The sequence below is a fragment of the Copadichromis virginalis genome, linkage group LG11 (assembly GCF_057382275.1).
Source record: "Copadichromis virginalis isolate Kocher_CV1m ecotype Utaka linkage group LG11, C_Virginalis_male_GT1.1, whole genome shotgun sequence".
NCBI classification, from domain to species: domain Eukaryota; kingdom Metazoa; phylum Chordata; class Actinopteri; order Cichliformes; family Cichlidae; genus Copadichromis; species Copadichromis virginalis.
In genome coordinates this window covers 37,797,128-37,816,833 of record NC_140628.1, presented here as the reverse complement: position 1 = coordinate 37,816,833, position 19,706 = coordinate 37,797,128, and the positions used below count along the sequence as shown (strand labels likewise).

General features: G+C 37.4%; 1 protein-coding gene and 1 long non-coding RNA gene across 2 annotated transcripts; both read left to right on the top strand.

The window, feature by feature from the left end:
* The first annotated feature begins 3,084 nt into the window (after positions 1–3,084).
* LOC146699403 (uncharacterized) lies at positions 3,085–10,923 on the top strand. The gene is made up of 7 exons (XM_085472314.1): positions 3,085–3,178; positions 4,904–5,101; positions 5,215–5,328; positions 6,345–6,401; positions 8,862–9,101; positions 9,222–9,344; positions 10,076–10,923. Exons 2-7 carry the CDS (start codon positions 4,925–4,927, stop codon positions 10,139–10,141), a joined length of 777 nt encoding a protein of 258 aa, XP_085328440.1. The 5' UTR covers positions 3,085–3,178; positions 4,904–4,924; the 3' UTR covers positions 10,142–10,923.
* A 3,619-nt stretch (positions 10,924–14,542) lies between these two features.
* On the top strand, positions 14,543–17,685 carry LOC146699402 (uncharacterized). Its single transcript, XR_014922818.1, has 5 exons — positions 14,543–14,595; positions 14,893–15,141; positions 15,273–15,445; positions 15,742–15,864; positions 17,293–17,685. It is a non-coding gene; the product is annotated as an uncharacterized LOC146699402 (long non-coding RNA).
* The last annotated feature ends 2,021 nt before the right edge of the window (positions 17,686–19,706 follow it).

The window sequence follows — 19,706 nt, the reverse complement described above, 5'->3', positions numbered from 1 at the left end:
AATTAATAAACTGGAACGGTATGGGATTAGGGGGGTTGTACTGCAATGGGTGAAAAATTATTTAAGTGACTGGAAACAATTTGTGAAGCTGGGTGTCCATTCCTCATCATGCTTGGACATTGCTTGTGGTGTTCCACAAGGCTCTGTACTGGGTCCAAAATTATTTATTATTTATATAAATGATATTTGTAAGGCATCTGATATATTAAAATTAGTATTATTTGCAGATGACACAAATATTTTTTGTTCTGGGGGGAATCTAAAGGAGCTGCTGGATACAATTACTTCAGAAATGTGCAAAATTAAAAAATGGTTTAACAGGAACAAACTATCGCTAAATCTAAGTAAAACTAAAATTATCTTATTTGGGAATTCCCTTAGAAATGCACAAGTGCAGATTCATGTAGATGGTGTGGAAATTGAAAGAGTACTTGAACATAAGTTTCTTGGTGTGATTATAGATGATAAATTAAACTGGAAGTCTCATATAAATCATATACATAACAAAATTTCAAGAAGTGTCTCAATCTTGAGTAAAGTAAAACACATTCTGGACCACAAATCACTCCACATTCTCTATTGTTCCCTGATTGCACCGTATTTGAATTACTGTGCAGAGGTTTGGGGCAATACTTACAAATGTTCGCTATCATCAATCTTTATATTACAAAAAAGGGCCATAAGGATAATCCATAAAACTGGTTACAGAGATCATACAAATCCACTATTCTTAAAATCAAAAATTCTAAAATTCACAGATCTGGTTCATTTTCTCACAGCACAAATTATATATAAAGCAATAAATAACCTGCTTCCTGACAATATTCTAAAAATGTTTTCTAAAAGGGAACGGGGATACAATTTGAGGGGGGAATTAAATTTAAAACATCCTCGTATCCGTACAACATTAAAAAGTTTTTGCATCTCTGTGTGTGGAGTGAAGCTGTGGAACAGACTAAGTAAAGATATGAAGCAATGTCCAAGCATGGCGCAGTTTAAAAAGCGGTTTAAGGATATGGTTTTTACAGGGTACAGGGAAAAGGTAGAGATTTGATAGGGTGTTCTTGTCTAACATTTTCATGTGTGTGCGCATGCACGGGTTTGTTGGTATGGGTATATATATATATATATATATGTATATATATATGTGTGTATGTGTGTGTATGTATGTGTATATATATATATATATATATATATATATATATATATATATATATATATATATATTAAATATATATAAAATTGTAGGTTGTGTATCCTTCAGGTGTTAATGGGGTTATTGAAAATGTGTATATGTGCGTATGTGTGTATATACGTAGGTATGGATAGATAGAAACATATATGTGTATATATTAAAAAAAAAAAAAAAAAAAAATTACACATAACATATAATGTAATTACAAGGAGGTATTTCTGCAGTCTATTGATACTAGATAGTGGAAAAGGGGTGGGATTAAATAAGCTTATGCTTCTTCCTGCTCCTTTTTGAACATGGACGTTATTTGGAGTTGTGGTTGCTCGTTTTCCTTTTGTTTGCTTTGTTCATTTGTCTCTTTTAATTCTATTTTTTTTTATACTTTTTCAACATGTTCAAAATAAAGATTCAATCAATCAATCAATTGTGTAAACTGCTTGCTTTTATGTTGCTGTTATTATTCTACCGTGTACAGTGTCCTTGAGTGTTCTGAAAGGTGCGTTCAAATAAAATGTATTATTATTATTTTTCCACCAATACAAAAGGGCTGTTTTTTGTTTTGTTTTGTTTTGATTTTTTGCTCATAAGCAGAGAGTGCTTGCTAGCGCTGTCTTTAGACAGTAAATGTGACGAAACTATTCAGGAAAAAACGCTGCGTATATATTGTTTATCATGACTCTGGGTTTACGTGGCCTATCAACACCATTTAAAAACTGGTATATATCACCTTGTTGCTTTGTCATTTTGAAGTGGTCATGTGATTGGCTTACCACGACTACTTTATTCTTCCTCAGTCAAACAGCAGCACTCGTGCAATTGTTTTGCCCCCCCTGAGCTCCAGGTGTTGTGCCAAAAAGTGATCATCTGGTAGAAAGTGATTGCTGTCTGCGGGAGCGCGCGCAGCTGCTTAAAGCTGTAGCGCCCAGATTACTTACATAGAGAGCTAAGTCTGTGCAACTGATGTAAGGTGCAGTAAGCTGAAGACAGCTTCAACCGTTGTTGAAAAATTGTAACGCGACCGCCCCGCATTTTCTTGTTGGTAACGGTAACGACATTGTAACGATAGAAATAGTAATTAGTGTTGAATATCAACACTTCACTGAGTTCTTTTGATTTCTCATAGGCATCCGATGGAAGACAAAACCCTGCTCAGTACACCATTTCACACTTTATTCTGTTACACAATTACTTCTCGAAGGGAGATGCGTCCTGCGGTTCTCAAAATGGTTGTGTGCCCCTAACAGTTTTATTACAGAAGCAGAACGCTGTTATTCATCACTGGTTGCCTGTGGAGAAGTGGACACGGCTCATAACCTTTTTCTTGTAATTGTACAATAAAGGTGTAGTAAGAGTGTTGCTGTGACCACCAGAGAGTGCTGTTGTATTTCTTTCCTGTTTACTTTTTCCAAACTGTGCAGCAAACGCACCAAGTTTGTTAACAGGTGATTCTTTTAATTATGTTTGACTGATTGTCCCAATTAATTGTCAAAGGAGCTTGCAAAGAAAAGCGTCTGGACTTCTTTAAGTTGCTTTCAAGCAACTTAATTAAAGAAGTCCAGACGCTTTTCTTTGCAAGCTCCTTTGACTACGATGACCTGGATGACTGAGAACCTTCACAGACATACGTCCCAATTAATTAATTGTAATAAAAATCTTTATTATAAAGTTGCTGATCAAGTTTATTTGATGAATGTTTGAAGTTCAAGTTTGCCATGTTTGCTGAAAATATTTCTTTAACTCTTGACATGAACTGAACATAAACTTGTGGCTCCTCTCATGTCACTGCTACCTTTTCTGCAGGTGTTACCTTATACATCATATTTTTTATGCTCACCTTTCTCACAACCGAGAGCATAAAGAGGAGGTGCTATTGGTAACAGGTTTGGCCAGCTCTTGGTTTCCTCTTTCCAGTGTACCGCTTACTTGATCAGACTTGTTTGCTTTTCAAACGGAGGTGTTTAAGTTTTTGTTCTTCACTAACAGGTAAGTCTTTCATGTTTGATTCAGCTTGTAATTCAGACTAATTAAGAGTTGTGTATTTATGTAAAAAATGTGGTTTAATCTAATCGTTGTTCATTTATCTCCATGTTGTAAGTTTTAACAACATCAGAAAACACATCAAGTTGAAACTGATTTTATGATTTCTGGAAGACAAAAATACAACTTATACAGTAAGAAGTCTAATAATAAATATAAAATATAGTACATATATTTATTGATTGGTACAGGGGTTTCAGGTTATGGGTGGAAAACAACACAAAAACATGACTTCCTTGTTCCTTGAACAAGAGCATGCAGTAAATAAAGCTGGGGCATGGTGCTGACATCACTATGTGCTGCACATTTATCTGCTAAAACTGTGGATTTAACTACATTTCTGGAGTTTTTGAAATGTGTTGCATTAAATAGAAAAGGTTTCTTTTATTTAGCTTTGTTGATATAAATGTGGCAACGATTATTGAGAAAGAGATTTTTCATGTAACAACTGAGGGAGGAAGTAGAAACAATTCAGCAGAAATGAAAGATTAAAAAATTTATAATGACAACTTTTTGTCATGTGAGGCAGAGGCAGGCAGGAAGGGGATGCAAACACAGGACTCTAGTTTTAGTTCTAGAAAACTAGAACTAAAACTCCAAACCAGAAACACAGGGAGACTTACACACATGAGGAGGTACAACAGGACAAAAGGCAAAGGAACACACAGGGTTTAAATATACAAGGGAATAATGAGGGAATGGGATGTAGGAGGGAAACACAGCTGGGATTAATTAGACATAACAAGACAAGGGGAAGAAAATTAGACACACTGACATTGGACATGGGACTGTCAAAGTAAAACAGGAAATAACACAAACATCGAACCAGGAAAATAAGACACAACAGAAGGAACACAAGGGAGGCACAGAGACAAAACCTAAAGGAAATCACAGCAGTGCTAAAGAAAAACTAAGGAACAGAAAATACAAAAAAACAAATCATGAAAAACCCAGAACATTGAATAAACAAAAACCGAAACATGGAGTCACCCTACTACAGACCATCACACTTTTATTATGAATATAATTGTTATTATTATTATGCCAGAAATGATCTATAGAGACCAAAGTCATTTTTGTAGCACACGACAAACTTTTTTCTGCTGTGAAGTGAAAATTTTAACATAGAAGTTTATGACAAGTTTGAATTTGAATTTATTTATTTAAAAGGGACAGTGCAGTTTAACATAGTTCAAGTGCAAGACATGAGACTGATGTACTGCACATAGGTTTATAGCTACTGCTAATTTTCAACAATTGTCCCTTGTTGGGCTTACAATCTAAATAAATACATATTACAATAAAACATACAACATACAGTGACCTGCTGTTGTAGCCGACACAGTAAAGGGACTGGGTACATCACTGCGGGATTCCATTTTCAGCACCTGGAGGTTGCCTTTCCATGTAAAACATTCTTGTAAACTAGTATCAGCACAGTGTTATCCATATGAAGAACCCGTGTCACCTGTTAAAGCCAACTTGAGAGCGTGCAGTGATGTTACAGCGTCCCAGCATCAAGTCGGTTTAATTAAATTAACAAATTACTTTTAAAATTCTGTTTAAAGCTCCTTTGGTGGAAAGTGAAGGGAAGTGAGGTGTGTGGATCAAATTGTTTTTGCTGCTAAGACTTTAATCTGATTCTTATTTCAGTTTTTTCTTGTCTCTCAGTCTCCAGGATCTCAAGACAGGATGTCAGTGACTGTGTCCAAGGCTGATGGGGTCACTGTACTCACTCTGACCACTGACCCCCAAAGTCCTTGGCCTCCTCTGTGCCAGATCCTCAAGAACCTTTGCTACAGCCCAGTGTGCTGCACTGTGTCTCAGCACCTGAGAAGTCTCAACAGAGCTTCTCAGACAGTGCTGGGGGTGAGCTACAACCATCTACACATCACATTTTATATTATGCCTATTTTTTAATTTGTAGTTTTTTCTTAAAGTGCACAATGTTCACTGTTCATACTGTACTTCATTTTTCACAGACGCTGCAGATAATGATCGGGCTTCTCAACATTGGATTGGGACTTATACTCTATAGCACTTGGAACTCCCTTTACTTAAACTACTTAGGCTTTCCATTTTGGTTGGGTGCATTGGTAAGTAAATAATGATGGAGATATAGATATATATAGATATATATATCTATAATCTATATATATATATATATATATATATATATATATATATATATATATATATATATATATATATATATATATATATATATATATATATATATATATATATATATATATAGATATATATATATATATATATATATATATATATATATATATATATAGAGATATATATATATATATATATATATATATATATATATATATATATATATATATATAGATAGATATATATACACATTGTCTAATAAGCAGCACAGTGGTTGTTATTGTTGCCTGATAGCAACAAGGTTCTGGACTGGGTGTCAGTTGTGTGCGAGTTATTTCTGGGTGATCCGGTTTCCTCCACAGCCCAAAGATGTGTTTCATGTTAACTTGTAATTCTAAATTGTCCTTAGGAGTGGAAATGAGAGTGTGTGGTTGTCTGTTTGTCATAAATTGGTCACCTGTGTTGCTCCCTTGTTAGTGAGATTTGGTTACGAAAAAAAGATGACCAGATTTGTTTTTCCATTTCACATCAGGTCATACTGGATACACAAGATGAGAAATGAAATGCCAAAAAAGAGCCATGTAAACCAAACCTGTCACAGTAATGGAATAGGAATCAACTGAGTAATCTTTACGAGAAGATCATTTTGGGGGTCAAACATATCTTTCCACAGTTAAATATGTGACAGAAAGCTTAATTGCCAAGTTTTGTCCAAGATCTTTTTAAGTGTGATGACACCAGTGCACATTTACAAACACAGATTCATAGTTTTGCTAGGTTACATTAAAAATTAGCTATAGTTCAAAATAGCAGTTCACACAAACAAACAATTGCTCTCTCATGATGAAAAGTTTTATTTACAACATATCCTGCAAGAAGAGGGGATAAAATGTCCATAAAGACCCCTCTGTTTTCTCTGTTGCACTCAGTAAAAAGATGGACGTGAACTTTATTTATGTATTTATTTATTTTGTCTTTTGTCTAGTTCATCATGTTCGGCACTGTGTGCGTTTTGTCTGAGAAGTATCCAAGTCCATGTTTGGTGAGTATTTCAGCTGTAAAACATTTTCATATGATCTCTAAAGGACTTTTTGTTGTCATGTCTTATTCTTATTTGCATTCATGATAAATATACTAAACATGTACAGTATGTCCTACAGCATACACACACTTGCATAAATACTGGAGGGAAGTTTGCTGAAGGAGGACTTAACACCCCTCTAGTCTACATATAATTGCTAAATTATTTTTAGCAAATAAAATACTTTGATAAAAATTATTTCCCACTCCTGACCCCACCTCCAACTTTTCGCACTGCATCTTGAAACAGTTTATATTACAAACAACAATCAGGATGTTACATCCTCATCATGGAAAGATTGTCCACTGGCCTGTAGGTGTGATTAGTCCTGACCGGATGAGGTAGCTCTTCTGTGTTGCGCCGGATGGCACATGTTCAGGGTTTTAAAAGCCACAGAGACACGGTGTTTAGAAAAAATGAGTCTTAATTGTTCCGATGCTCATGACACATACAGGATCACAAAGGGTTTTCACTTAGGCAGCACTTGTCCTTCTCTCCTGGATCAGTTGGAGCTTTCTTTAGGAGCCTTCCCAGCTTTGACAAACATCCAGCTGGGATAACCACATTAACTCAGGGCCTTCTTGATGTGATGTTCTTCTGCTTCCCTGACCACTTTGTCTGTGGGGATGGTGTTCATTCTGTGTTGTAGCGCACTGGTGATACCCAGATTGTGCTCCACTGGATGGTGAGAGTCAAACCTTAAATACTGATCTGTATGCGTGGTTTTACGGTACACATCAACATTTAAATGTCTCTCGTTACTGATGGAAATCTTACAGTCTAAGAAGGCTAACCTGCAACTTTTCATATTCAATGGTACTCATGGCCACTGATCAATGGTCTTTGATCAGTAGTTGTAGATCAGCGGTCGTGACAATTTGCATACTAATGGTCAAGAAACTGACCTCACAGCCCATTGTTCATCAGTGGTGCTAGTTTCAGTAAGTATGCAAATGAGACTGAAGAGGATGGATGAGTGACCAAACGTTTCTCCCACTGAACCAGCTTTCTGGGATTTCCTTGCCTGGATGATTGAGCATGCATGAAGACAACAGTCACAATAGATTTCCTGAACATTACACTGAATAGGGGATGTGATCCAGAACTCGTTCTGTTTCTATATTTCATTATGTCAAGAAGAATAAAGGAAGAGGAAAATGAAAAAGAGGCAGATTAGCTGGCTAAGGTTAAAAAACTGCTGCCTAAGTTTAAACGTAACTTCCGTAAAATTATAATTCACGTTGAAGAAGCTCAAATTTTTAGAAATCTGGCCAAATTAATGAACCCTCCTCCACAAATGTGATTATCTAGACTTGGGACCAGGAAGCAGAGTTGCAGTTTTAGTATGTGTCTCTGCAGCTTCTCTCCTCCTGTCACCCCCCTTAAAATGAAAAATCCCATCCTCTGAGAGACTGTGTCAGCTGCCAGACAAAAAAACAAAACAATCAAAAAACATTAGAAAAAAAAAATCACAAAGAATAACAGCAAAGTCCACAACTATCCACAACTGCACCAAAGCGTTTTGAAAGCGCTCTCGAAATCGCATATATTTCCAAACAGAGCTGTCCCATTGCAGTGTGGATGTTTGAAAACGCAGACTTTCTAAAACGATGATGCATTTTAGTCATGTGATGCAGTCATGTGACCAATTAAACAAAGATAGCGGAGTGCATTATACAGCAGTTGTTTTGATTGCTGTATAAATTTTGACAGCCCTAAAAAAAGATTAACATCAGTTTGTACGTGCTCCAGATAGCTTTTATTTAAGTTCTTTAATTCTCACTCGCTTTTGCGCAGGACTGGAGCGTAAGCGTTTTGGGCCGTTTCAATGTGGACGCACAATTCTGTGAAAATGACTGAAAGCGCTAGTGTGGACGCAGAGAGTTTTCAGATGAAAACGCCATTTTCAAATCTATCCGGGCTAGTGTGGATGTAGCCTAAGGGGAGACAATGCTAGGGACACAGACATGAGACAAGGGACCGTCAAAGTAAAAAGACATGAACACAAGGGAGCACAGTGAACACCTAAACACTGGAAGAAAATAACAAAAAATCAGAAAACTAAAAATTGATAAACACAAAACATAAGCATGGACTCACCAGATTCCGGACCATGACATCTACGACAGAGATTCCAAATCTGAAGAATCATCAGAATCAGATACTTCATTAATCTGAAGTGAAGAATAACATTAACAAACCAAAAACAGAAACCCCAAACTTAACATGAAAATAACAACCATCATATCCTAAAGCAGCAACTAGACAGAAACCAGCGTTTAGATTAATGAAGAATCCAGGCATGACTATGAAAACATGCGTACTCACAGAGGCTATGATACTTTAGTCTAAGAATGCACTAAGTGTCATTTATGGTTTGGATATTTTCTTGTACATTAACTGGTCATTTTTGTTTTTCAGGTCATCCTTACTGTGATTCTGAATCTGGCTGGAGTTGCTTTTGCCATTACAGCCATTGCACTGTACAGCATTAATTTAGGAAACATTCGTTCTTGGTGGAACTGTTATGAATACTACAATGGCTACAATGGCTACAATGGTTACAATGGTTACGGGTATGGCAGGGAAACAATAAGGTCTCCATCTTTGGAGGAAAAACTCCTTCAGGAGAAATGCTACGAGGGCCGAGCAGTGCTGGTGGTAAGTTAGGGAAAGCGGAAAGAAAAATGGCACATATACACTATATGATACTATCTTATATACTGCAGTATATAACATTTTGAGACTGTAGATGAAACGCTGTTGTTTGTGTCCCATCAGATGCTCCTGAGAAGCATCAGTGCTGTGATGATCACCTTGTCTGTTCTGGAGCTCTGTGTTGTGATAAGCTCTGCTGTCCTGGGAATCAAGGCTCTGAGGAACAAAGAAAAAGGACAAAACAAGGTAGATAATGGACAACAAAAAGGTTCAAACACATTCTGATAAACATGTTAAATAGTAGAAGATGTTGGCTGAACACATGAAGTGTTCTTGCAGGAATTCTGTTTGTTTTGTCTGAATATCAGTGAAACCAGGTAACAGTGAGTCTGTGCAGTGTTCTCATGCTCTCTACCAGTTTGAGTGAGTCAGTTAAAGTTTATATCTGATGTACAGACAGAGAGCAGGATGACAACATAAAACAAAACAACAGCCCATCATGACTTTAAGACATGAAGCTCAGTCAGTCCAGAATATTTGTGGAACTTCAAACTCTTTGTAGAAACTGGCTCCCACGTGGACCGGCCCAGGACAGCAAGTCCAGAGTTCAGGCTGCAGATTTTAGGGAGAGACTGTGTGAATCAGAGCTTCATGGTGGAACTGCTGCAGAGAGAGAGAGAGAGAGCCATGAGGAAGAAGAGCTGTTGGGACTAATAAAAAAATAGACCAGAGGAAGTTTGAACAGCTGTGCCCAACTTTCTGTTAGTGTGGACAACAACAGCTTACCACAGTTTGTTTTAATAACAATAAAATAAATTGTAATTGCACTTTATTTTTAATGCTGACTTACATTAAATATTTCATTAAACATTGATTCCATTTTGTATTCCTGCATGAAATTGTCATCAAAGTGTGCGCAGTCATGGTTGTTTGATTGGAGGGAGTCGACACTTCACAAATATTTTTTTCTCTTTTAGAGCACTGATGACCCAGAGCTCCACAAACCTCTGCTGGAGGAAGTCACTGCACAGCCTGTGGCATAAACATCTTGGCTCTGTGATTGGAAATGTCTGCGATTTACACACATTCTTACTAACAGCTAACTGATAATATACAAATTATGACTGTGTGTTAATGTAGTGACATATATCTTATATTTAGTTAGATCCCAGCACCGGGTTGGTAAAAAGTGATTGATAAACAACAAAATTATTGTTATAAGTCAGAGTCCTGAGCTCAGACGCTGTGCAATAACCTGAAGTTTATTCAGTCAAAATACAAACTGGTAACTCTTTTCTTTTCTTTCTTTTTTAATGTGTAAACAGGGAATGTCAGGTGGAGGTTTTTACTTTTAAATGAGGTTTGAAATGTTAAGAAACTCAAGAATTTACTTTTCCCAGCCTGTGCTGTAAATGCTTTCGCTTCAGTCGCACCTAACCTCTGGAACAACCTCCTTCATGCTATTCACGCATCTGACTCAATCCAGACCTTCAAGGCTCGATTGAAATCCCACCTTTTTAGTTTAGCCTTCCCAGCTTCCTAAAGCATGCCCTTTAAGTGTACTTCCTTGCCCTCCCCATTTTCCTCTGTTTTGCTTATATTGTTTTATCAGTTTTATTTTTAAGTCTTACTTGCTTATCTGCATACTTGTATACTTGGTTAATCAATGCCTCCCACTTGCTAGCGTATCTGCTTTTGTATTTTGCTACTGTTTTAATGGATTTTGTGAAGCACTTTGGTGTATCTCTGGTTTTAAATGTGCTATACAAATAAAGTTGTATTGTATTGTATTTCTTGGCATGTTGAATAAAACATGAAAGGTTCAGCTGTTGTGCGTTGTGTGTTTATTCAGATTTCGTAATCGTGAATCAGATGGAGACCAAACCACATTCTCACTTCTGCCAAATATGAGGAAGAACTAATTGTAACAGGTCTGCATTTAGTTCCTGGTTTCTGTTTTCCAAACTGCACAGCAAGCAACCAGTCTGAGTTTAGGTTTAGTTTAGGACTTTTTTTATTAAAAGTTACATGCTGTGTTTAAAGTTCAAACTCATTAGAAGATTCATGGAAACATACAATGTCAGTCAACTGAGATAGTGAGAGGTTCATATTCAGTGGATAGAAACCATTTAAATTTCACTCACATAATTATTTTAATATTTAAATAGTTAACAGCAAAAATTGTGAAATGGAAAAAGCAGGAATGATTAGGTGGATCTCTGATTCTATGCATCAGCTGTGACTGTCCTGCTCACTGTCTGCTCAGTTTAAAACACCACACTTAGTCAGTCTGTGCAGTAGTCGCAGTAGTTAGAGCAGTGGTCACTGCTGTTGTTCATGGTTTGAATGTGTCAGCACCTTTTCATGCACTTTACCCATGCTGTTTTTCACTTTCAGAGTACTGATGATCGACAGCGCTACAAAGACCTGCTGGAGAAAGTCACTGCACAGCTTATAGCCTAAATGTGTTGCCTCTGTCCTTTAACATCACTGAGTTATACAAAGTTTTCTTCTTGAAGTGCTGCTTAAAGACTGCATTCCTGCTGTGTGCTTGTATTTTTCAAACCTTGCATTTACTGATTCTGACACAGTCAGTTTTCCACCATTGTTGGTGTTCTTCTTTATTGCTACCAGTGAGGGTTTTTTTTGTTTGTTTATTAAAAATAATTTAATTTTGGAACATGTAGAACAAAAATGATGCCATCTATAGCTGTTACATGGCGTTATTGTTTGTAAGTATACTGGATAAGTGGTTAAGAAGGAAGAAAACTGAAGTTTGGATTTGATGCTTTTGCACAATTTCTCCACCAAGCAGCACGGATATTCATCCTTTCACTCATCTTAAGTGTGATCAGGGGAATTTAGAAATCAGAACCAAAAAGAAGGTAGGAACGGGTAGAAGACACGGATCTGTGTGGAACTGCCCTAAAATAAAATAAAAAACCCTCTATATCACATTCAAAAACTTTTAATGAATTCGTTTCAGTTTATAAAACTATCGTCCAAAACAAAATTATGTTTAAACTCTTCTGAAGCATATTGTGCACAATATTCAGGTTAAATCTTCTGATTTCCTGCCCCTTAAAACAATTTCCCTCAATCAATCAATCAACCTCCCACTTTCACATGGACTGTGGACCACATTTAGACAAGTCCAACTCCAAACATTCCTCCTACATGTAGCTGCCAAGTGGGAGGAGGCACTTCTGCAGCGAAATTGAATAATCTCTGGAACAATTTCAAGGAATCGAAATCCTCAAGTGAAAAAATAAAGTGGTTATATGGAATTTAATCTGCCCTATCCTTGGTTACTGACATGTAGCTCAGACTGGAGCGTGGCGCTGGGCAGAATACCGAGAGCCAGACCTAAAGGGTACACTACGAACCAAGCTCAACACAGCCGGCTTTCTTTGGCTCAGCTGGCTCACTATAGGGAAAAAGGGCTGGTTGGAAGCGCGACCCTCTGCTCCAGGATCCGTTCACGGTCACATAAAAAGGGGCGTTTTATGGGTCATGTGACTCCTCTTCCACATACTCAATTCAGAGGCGTAAAATAATAAAATGGAGATTACAAAACCTGTCTGTACATAACATAAATGATAAAGATCACTTTCACACAAAGTTGTTTCCGTTCTCTGTTGCTGATATAAAAGTGGGCCCATGGATCCAATGACATCCTCCTACTGGAGGATAAATGAATACAGAAAGAACTATTAACTGACTAATAAACAAGCAACATGTGAATATGAAACGATTTAATAAACATTTGGAAGCATGAATTTCATTTGTGTTGGACAGATTTATTTCTAAACAATATCTAAATAAACAGATATTGTTTATTTCTAAACAATATTGCCACACACTTTTCTCCAGCTAACATCCTGCCCTGACTTTTTATGCTCACTTTTAATCAGTGTTTACTCTGTGTTAAGCAAAGGGTAAAGGTCTTTGTATGCTCTGAATGGGAGGAGGCACTTTTGCTAAGAGGTTTGTTTGTACTTCGTGCTTCCTCTAAAGGCTTGTTTCCCGACTTCGCAGCCAATATTCAGACTGATTTTTTTCTCAAGAGGATTTGTTTACGTTTTTCTTCTTCTCAGAGAGGTACTTTCAAATGATTCAGTTTATACAGCCTAATTAAATATGAGATATTCATTATGTAACTACAGATTAAGCGATTTAGTACCATGATGTCCATTTTATGATGAATATTCTACGCTTATGCTAAAGTGATTTGCAGAAAGATATGTGAGAAAATAAAAGGTAAAGGTGAAAAGTTTATTTTAAATGTACATGAACCTTGGGTATGACAAATAAATTACATGACAAATGAACTTTCATATTTTTTGGAATGCACTTACATATTAAGCCAGCATAATAAGCTGTAGCTCTTTTGTACACATCTGTTCAAATCTCCATATTTTGTCTCCTTTTCTGTCTTCAGCTATTTATTTGTACTATTTGTATTTATATGTTCTATTACTATTGTATATATTTGATTCTGTAAAGAATGACGAAAACGTTAGCGTCCGCTGTTCACTGCGTGGGAAGAAAACTTCTTTTTACAGTGGAAAAAAAAAGCCCTCTGAATCTCAGCTAAAATGTCACATAAACCATTTCTACAACCACCAAACACACTGAAAACAAGCCATGGTTAAACAAGCAGTTATGTAGATGCGCAGAAGACCGCTAAACAAACCAAATGGAACAAGAACTTCTTCAAACTTCATGTAACCGGCTAAAGACAGGCTGGTTAGCTTCCAGAGCTATTACTGACTCCAAACACCAAGTTTCACCACATTCTGACCAAAATTCACTGAATGAGCCGCAAAAGAAGACCCCAAAAACACATAGCAGCGCAGATGCGCTACTGATTACTTTTTTCAAGTAGCTTGACCAACACTGTTGAGACCTATGAAGTCAACATCTGGGTGAGCAAATGTAACCTAAACAACAAAGGTTGCATTTATTTGAATTGTTGAAACAATGTGGAAGTAACTACACACTGGATAATTCTGGATGGAAAAATGGAGAAATGAGGAATAAATACAGAAATGCAGGAATAAGATCATATTAATTACTTAGTAGCTTGGTTTGTTAATGCATGTGTATATATGACAGCAGCTTTTCTGTGTGAAGTTTGCATGTTCCTTGTCTGTGTGAGTTCTCTCTCTGGCTTCCTCTCACAGTCAAAAGACTGTGGTGTTGGCTTAGCTTAGACTGTTAGTTAGATGAACCTAACCCTCGATGTGAAAGGATGATTGGGTCCAGAATTTCATTTTAATTTCATGCATTCTGTTCTGTCTTTCAGTCTACAGACAGGATGTCTGTCACTGTGTCCAAGGCTGATGGGGTCACTGTATTCACCTTGACCTCTGACCCTGATAGCTCTTGGCCTCCTCTGTGCCAGATCCTCAAGAACCTTTGCTACAGCCCAGTGTGCTGCACTGTGTCTCAGCGCCTGAGGAGCCTCAACAGAACTTCTCAGACAGTGCTGGGGGTGAGCTACAACATTCAAAGATAGAAGATAGATCAAAGATAGAACAGATAGTTTCCATATAATTACTAATACATTAATATACGTATTAGATTTTTTTCAGAACTCTAAACCTAAACTTTGAGTTAATCATTTCTGCTGATGAAATAATTAGTGATTTTTTTTCATATTGCTGTCACTCCTCATGGATGTAATCGCTTCAGGTGTTTATTTAGAAAAGCAAAAAGGCAAAGTGGTCCACTGTACAGCATCACTGCACCACAGATGTTTATCACCAATACTGTCCTTCCTTTTTCACAGACTCTGCAGATTATGATTGGACTGTGCTGTTGGAAAGGTACTATGCAAGTAATCCTAGTGGAAGGGGTTACATAAAAAGGATGAGGGACCTGTGGAATCTTCAATATCAGGGATCCAGACTGACGGCAAAACAAGTAGTGGGGATGTACACCAGCTGAGAATGGGCCTGAAACATTTCTTACAAGACTAACACAGTTGTAGCTGCCGAAAAATTGCAAAGTCAGTTTTGTTGTGACAGAATGTGAAAAGGTAAAGTTGTATTGTATGTAGGTTATATTTAGAGATATTTTTTTTGGTTGTACATCAAGTGATATGTTTCCTATTTCAGCTCATCCTCACTGTGACTCTAAATGTTGCCGGGGTTGCTTTTGCAATCACAGCCATTGTGCTCTACAGCATCCATTTAGCAAACATATACCTGTGGTGGGGATCGCAGTGTGATAATGACTACAATCCATACTGGTACCGGATGCGTACAACAACCGCAGTTGTTCCATCTCCTGAGGAGATGATCATTAAGGAAAGATGCTTAGAGGGCCAAGCAGTGGTGAAGGTAAGTTTGAAAAAGGCCAACAGTTAAAAGGTTTTTTTTCCAACTGTTGGTTGGACAAAACAAGCAGGGAGTCATTCGTTATAGCAAAGAAGATGAATTTGAACTTAATAACCAAATGAACTATTTGGTTGGACCAAATAAGCAAACAAAAAACGTGTAAATATGACATCTAAGAAGACAATTTAAATCATGAAGAACAAATTCTTCATTAAATCGATACAAAGATAAACTATTTTCAGAAGTTTTTGAGGTGACATTGTTGTTTTGAAATGCAGCATTGATGTTTGTCTCACCAGATGCTCTTGAGAAGCATCAGTGTTGTCCTGATTGTCCTGTCAGTCCTCGAGCTCTGCATCACCATCGGCTCTTCCATCCTGGGGATCAAATCTCTGAGGAGGAAGGACAAGGGAAAAAATGAGGTACAAGATATATAGTATGAACTAACACAGTCTGACAAACATCTTAATTAATCTGTAAATGTTGAGTAGACAGTAGTTTTATATGAGTTCTTAAAAGATTACTTTTAAGAATGTGTCATAGTTTTGATTCTGTCTTCATGTAATGAGTAGTGGTGTCCAAACATTTGTCTGGTAACATAAAGGTTTTCTTTTCTTTTCTTTTTTTTCTTTTCTTCTCAAATCGTCAATTTAAATCTCTCTCTCTTTTTTTTTCTTGAAAATGTTGTGTTTCCCCTTTGTGTTATATACATCCAACTCTGATGGTGGATGTTCAATTCAATTCAATTCAACTTTATTTATGTAGCGCCAAATCACAACAAAAGTCGCCTCGAAGCGCTTCATAGATACAGAGAAAAACCCAACAATCATATGACCCCCTATGAGCAAGCACTTTGGCGACAGTGGGAAGGAAAAACTCCCTTTTAACAGGAAGAAACCTCCGACAGAACCAGGCTCAGGGAGGGGCGGCCATCTGCTGGTTGGGGTGAGAGAAGGAAGACAGGATAAAGACATGCTGTGGAAGAGAGACAGAGGTTAATAACAGATATGATTCAATGCAGAGAGGTCTGTTAACACATAGTGAGTGAGAAAGGTGACTGGAAAGGAAAAACTCAATGCATCATGGGAATCCCACGGCAGCCTACGTCTATTGCAGCATAACTAAGGGAGGATTCAGGGTCACCTGGTCCAGCCCTAACTATATGCTTTAGCAAAAAGGAAAGTTTTAAGTCTAATCTTAAAAGTAGAGATAGTGTCTGTCTCCATGTCCCCATGTTCATATTAGACATGGTTTTAAAACAAATCTCATAATTTCAAACAGAGATTCATATAATGTTTGCTGTTGTTAAAGTAATCCCTGTTGGTCAATAGGTCTGCAAACGGCTCTAAACCTTTTGTTTCATACAGTTTATTTTTCAACTCTTGGCTATTTGTAATGTCATGGAGAGGATACCCTTAGTGACCTAAGTTGTCCCAGGAAAACAGCTTAGTCTAAGAACACTGGACCCACCCACATGCTGTTCAAATCGTCTGCTTATAACAGGCATTCAATTGAATTTAACTTAACTGAGTTCAATTCAGTCAATCAGATTCAATTAAATCAAATTAAATTTGTCTTTAATGATAAGAGGCTAAAACAGCCAGTTCAGACAGGGAATGAACTGAGGGACTGCACCGTGGCTCAGTATAACAGAAAGAAGGATGCTTTTGAACTTTTGTTGATGCAAAGTCTGACAGTGTTGAGGCTCATAATTTACCCGAAAAGAAAAGAGTGGTTACAGAAGCGCAGACTAAAACTCCCCGCACGAAGCACAAAAGCACAGTTCATTCAGTTTTGTGTAATCGTCAGCACATTTCACGTACTTTCCCATTTCTTTCTTCTTCTTGTAGAGCACTGATGACTCAGAGTTGACCAAACCACTGCTGGAGGAAGTCACTGCACAGGCTGTAGCCTAAATGTCTTTGTTCTATCAGTCACCAGGAATCATGTTCCTTTATGACCTACAACTAACTTGATGTATTGATGATTTATACTAATTAAGACTTTGTCTTCCTAAGTGCTTCTTGAAAGGAAGACATTATACTAAATTGAATCGATTGATAATTTCATTGTTGTGCTAATGATTAAAATTTAAGTTGAGAAAAGTGCCTTAAACTCAATTATGTTTGTTGGTAAAAATGTGTTTATTCTTGTGAAATATGGGGTTATTTTCTTTGCCATTCCACAATGTATGATGACAATATTAAAAAAGTTAGAAAAGAATAAAAATAAAGATAAATACTGACACAGTTAAAACCAGATATTACACTTTAAAAACAACAAAAAATTCTTACCATTAAACATCAAATCAGAGTAAACCTTTCTTTTAGATCAATAAATATTAACATATTTTTTGTAGGCTATTTGTGAAATGTCAGAGTAAAGAGAGAACTGTTACGTATTTTTATGGCTTTTATTAAAGTCAGAAGCATACATACACTTCCTTAGTATTTGGTAGAATTGCCCCGACACTGTTTCACTTGGGCCAAATGTTTCAGGTATCCTTCCACCAGCTTTCTACAGTAGTTGATGGGCATCACGGACCAGTCCTCTTGACAGAACTGGTGTACCTGGGTCAGGCTTGCAGGCCTTTTTGCTCCCACTCACCTTTTAGTGCCACCCACATGTTTTCTATCAGATTGAGATCAGGCCTTTGTGATTGAGATCACTCCAATACCTTGACTTTGTTGTATTTAAGCCACTTTGTAAATAATTTGGAGGAATGCTTGGGTCATTGATCATTTGGAAGAGCCATTTGGGCCCAAGCTTCAATTTCCTGGCTGATGCCTTCAGATGCTGCTTCAATATATCCACATAATTTTCTTTTCTCATGATGTCATCTATTTTGTGAAGTGCATCAGTCCCTCCTGCGGTAAAACAGCCCCACAACATGATGCTGTTACCCCCATACTTCACAGTTGGGATGGTGTTCTGAGGCTTCAAAGCTTCCACCTTTTTCCTCCAAATATACAGTTTATCATGGCCCAACAGTTCAGTTGTTTCGTCAGACCACACGACATGTCTCCAGAAATAGAGATTTTTGTCCCCATGTGCAGTTGTAAACTGTAGTCCAGCTTATTGAGGTTTTAAAGTAATGGCTTTCTCCTCCAGAGTACCCTGTGAGGTCATGGTGCTACAGGACTCATTTTTACTGTGAATAGTCACACTGTCTTACCAGAATCTTCACAAGATCTTATGCTGTTGTCCTTGTTGGTTGATTTACACATTTTACACCAAAAAACATTCCTCTCTGGGGATCTGTCTCCTTCCTGAGCGGCATGATGGTTGCACATCCCCATGTTTTTTATACTTGCATATTGTTGTCTGAATGTGGGACCTTCAGGCATCTGGAAATTGCACCTAAGGATGAGCCACACTTGTGTAGGTCCACAATTCTTTTCCTGATGCCTTCATTGATTTCTTTTGATTTTCTCATGATGTCAAAGAAAGAGGCCCCCCTCCTCCTCCTCCTTCTTCATATTGTTTATTGGCAGTTGGCAAACAACAAATTGGTGCATTACCGCCACCAACTAATGTGGAGTGTAGAAAGAGTCTCTGTGTTTGGGGTGTGCCTTTATTAGCATTCACAGGTGTGCCACCAATTAACTCAAATGGACTCAATTAACCTATAAGAAGCTTCTTAGGCTCAGCATAAAATCGTATGAAGGTTTCTTTTTGTTTAAAGACACAATAAACTTAGTGTATGTATACTTCTGACTTTGATGAAAGTGTTTCACAAATACAAAAAATATGTTAATATTTATTGATCTAAAACCAAAAAGTTTACTCTGATTTGATGTTTGACGAAAAAGAGAAAAAAAGGTATTCGTGTCTTTTTGTATGTAAATATCTGGTTTTAACTGTATGTGTTTTATCGCACGTGTGTCTTCTTATGTATCTGTGTAGGCTACTTTAAATGTAGTTTATAACACTGAAACTCATTTGTGCTGATTTCAAAGCTAAAGATTTATTCACTGACCAAACACATTATAATAACATCTCAGTTGATGACTCAGTCTACTTTGTCTCCTCCCTGTTTTGGAACAGCCCAGGAGCGGCTGCACTTCCAAGTCCTGAGGAAGAATAAACTGGACCAGAAGCTGCTGCTCCCACACCTCCAGACTCACCGTTCAGACAGCTCTGACGGTGGTGATGGCTGTAGCTCAGGAGGCAGAGCAGGTCGCTTACTTATCAGAAAGTTGGTGGTTCAATCTCTGGCTTTCACAGTCCGCATGCTAAATTTTCTTGGGCAAGTTGCATCCAT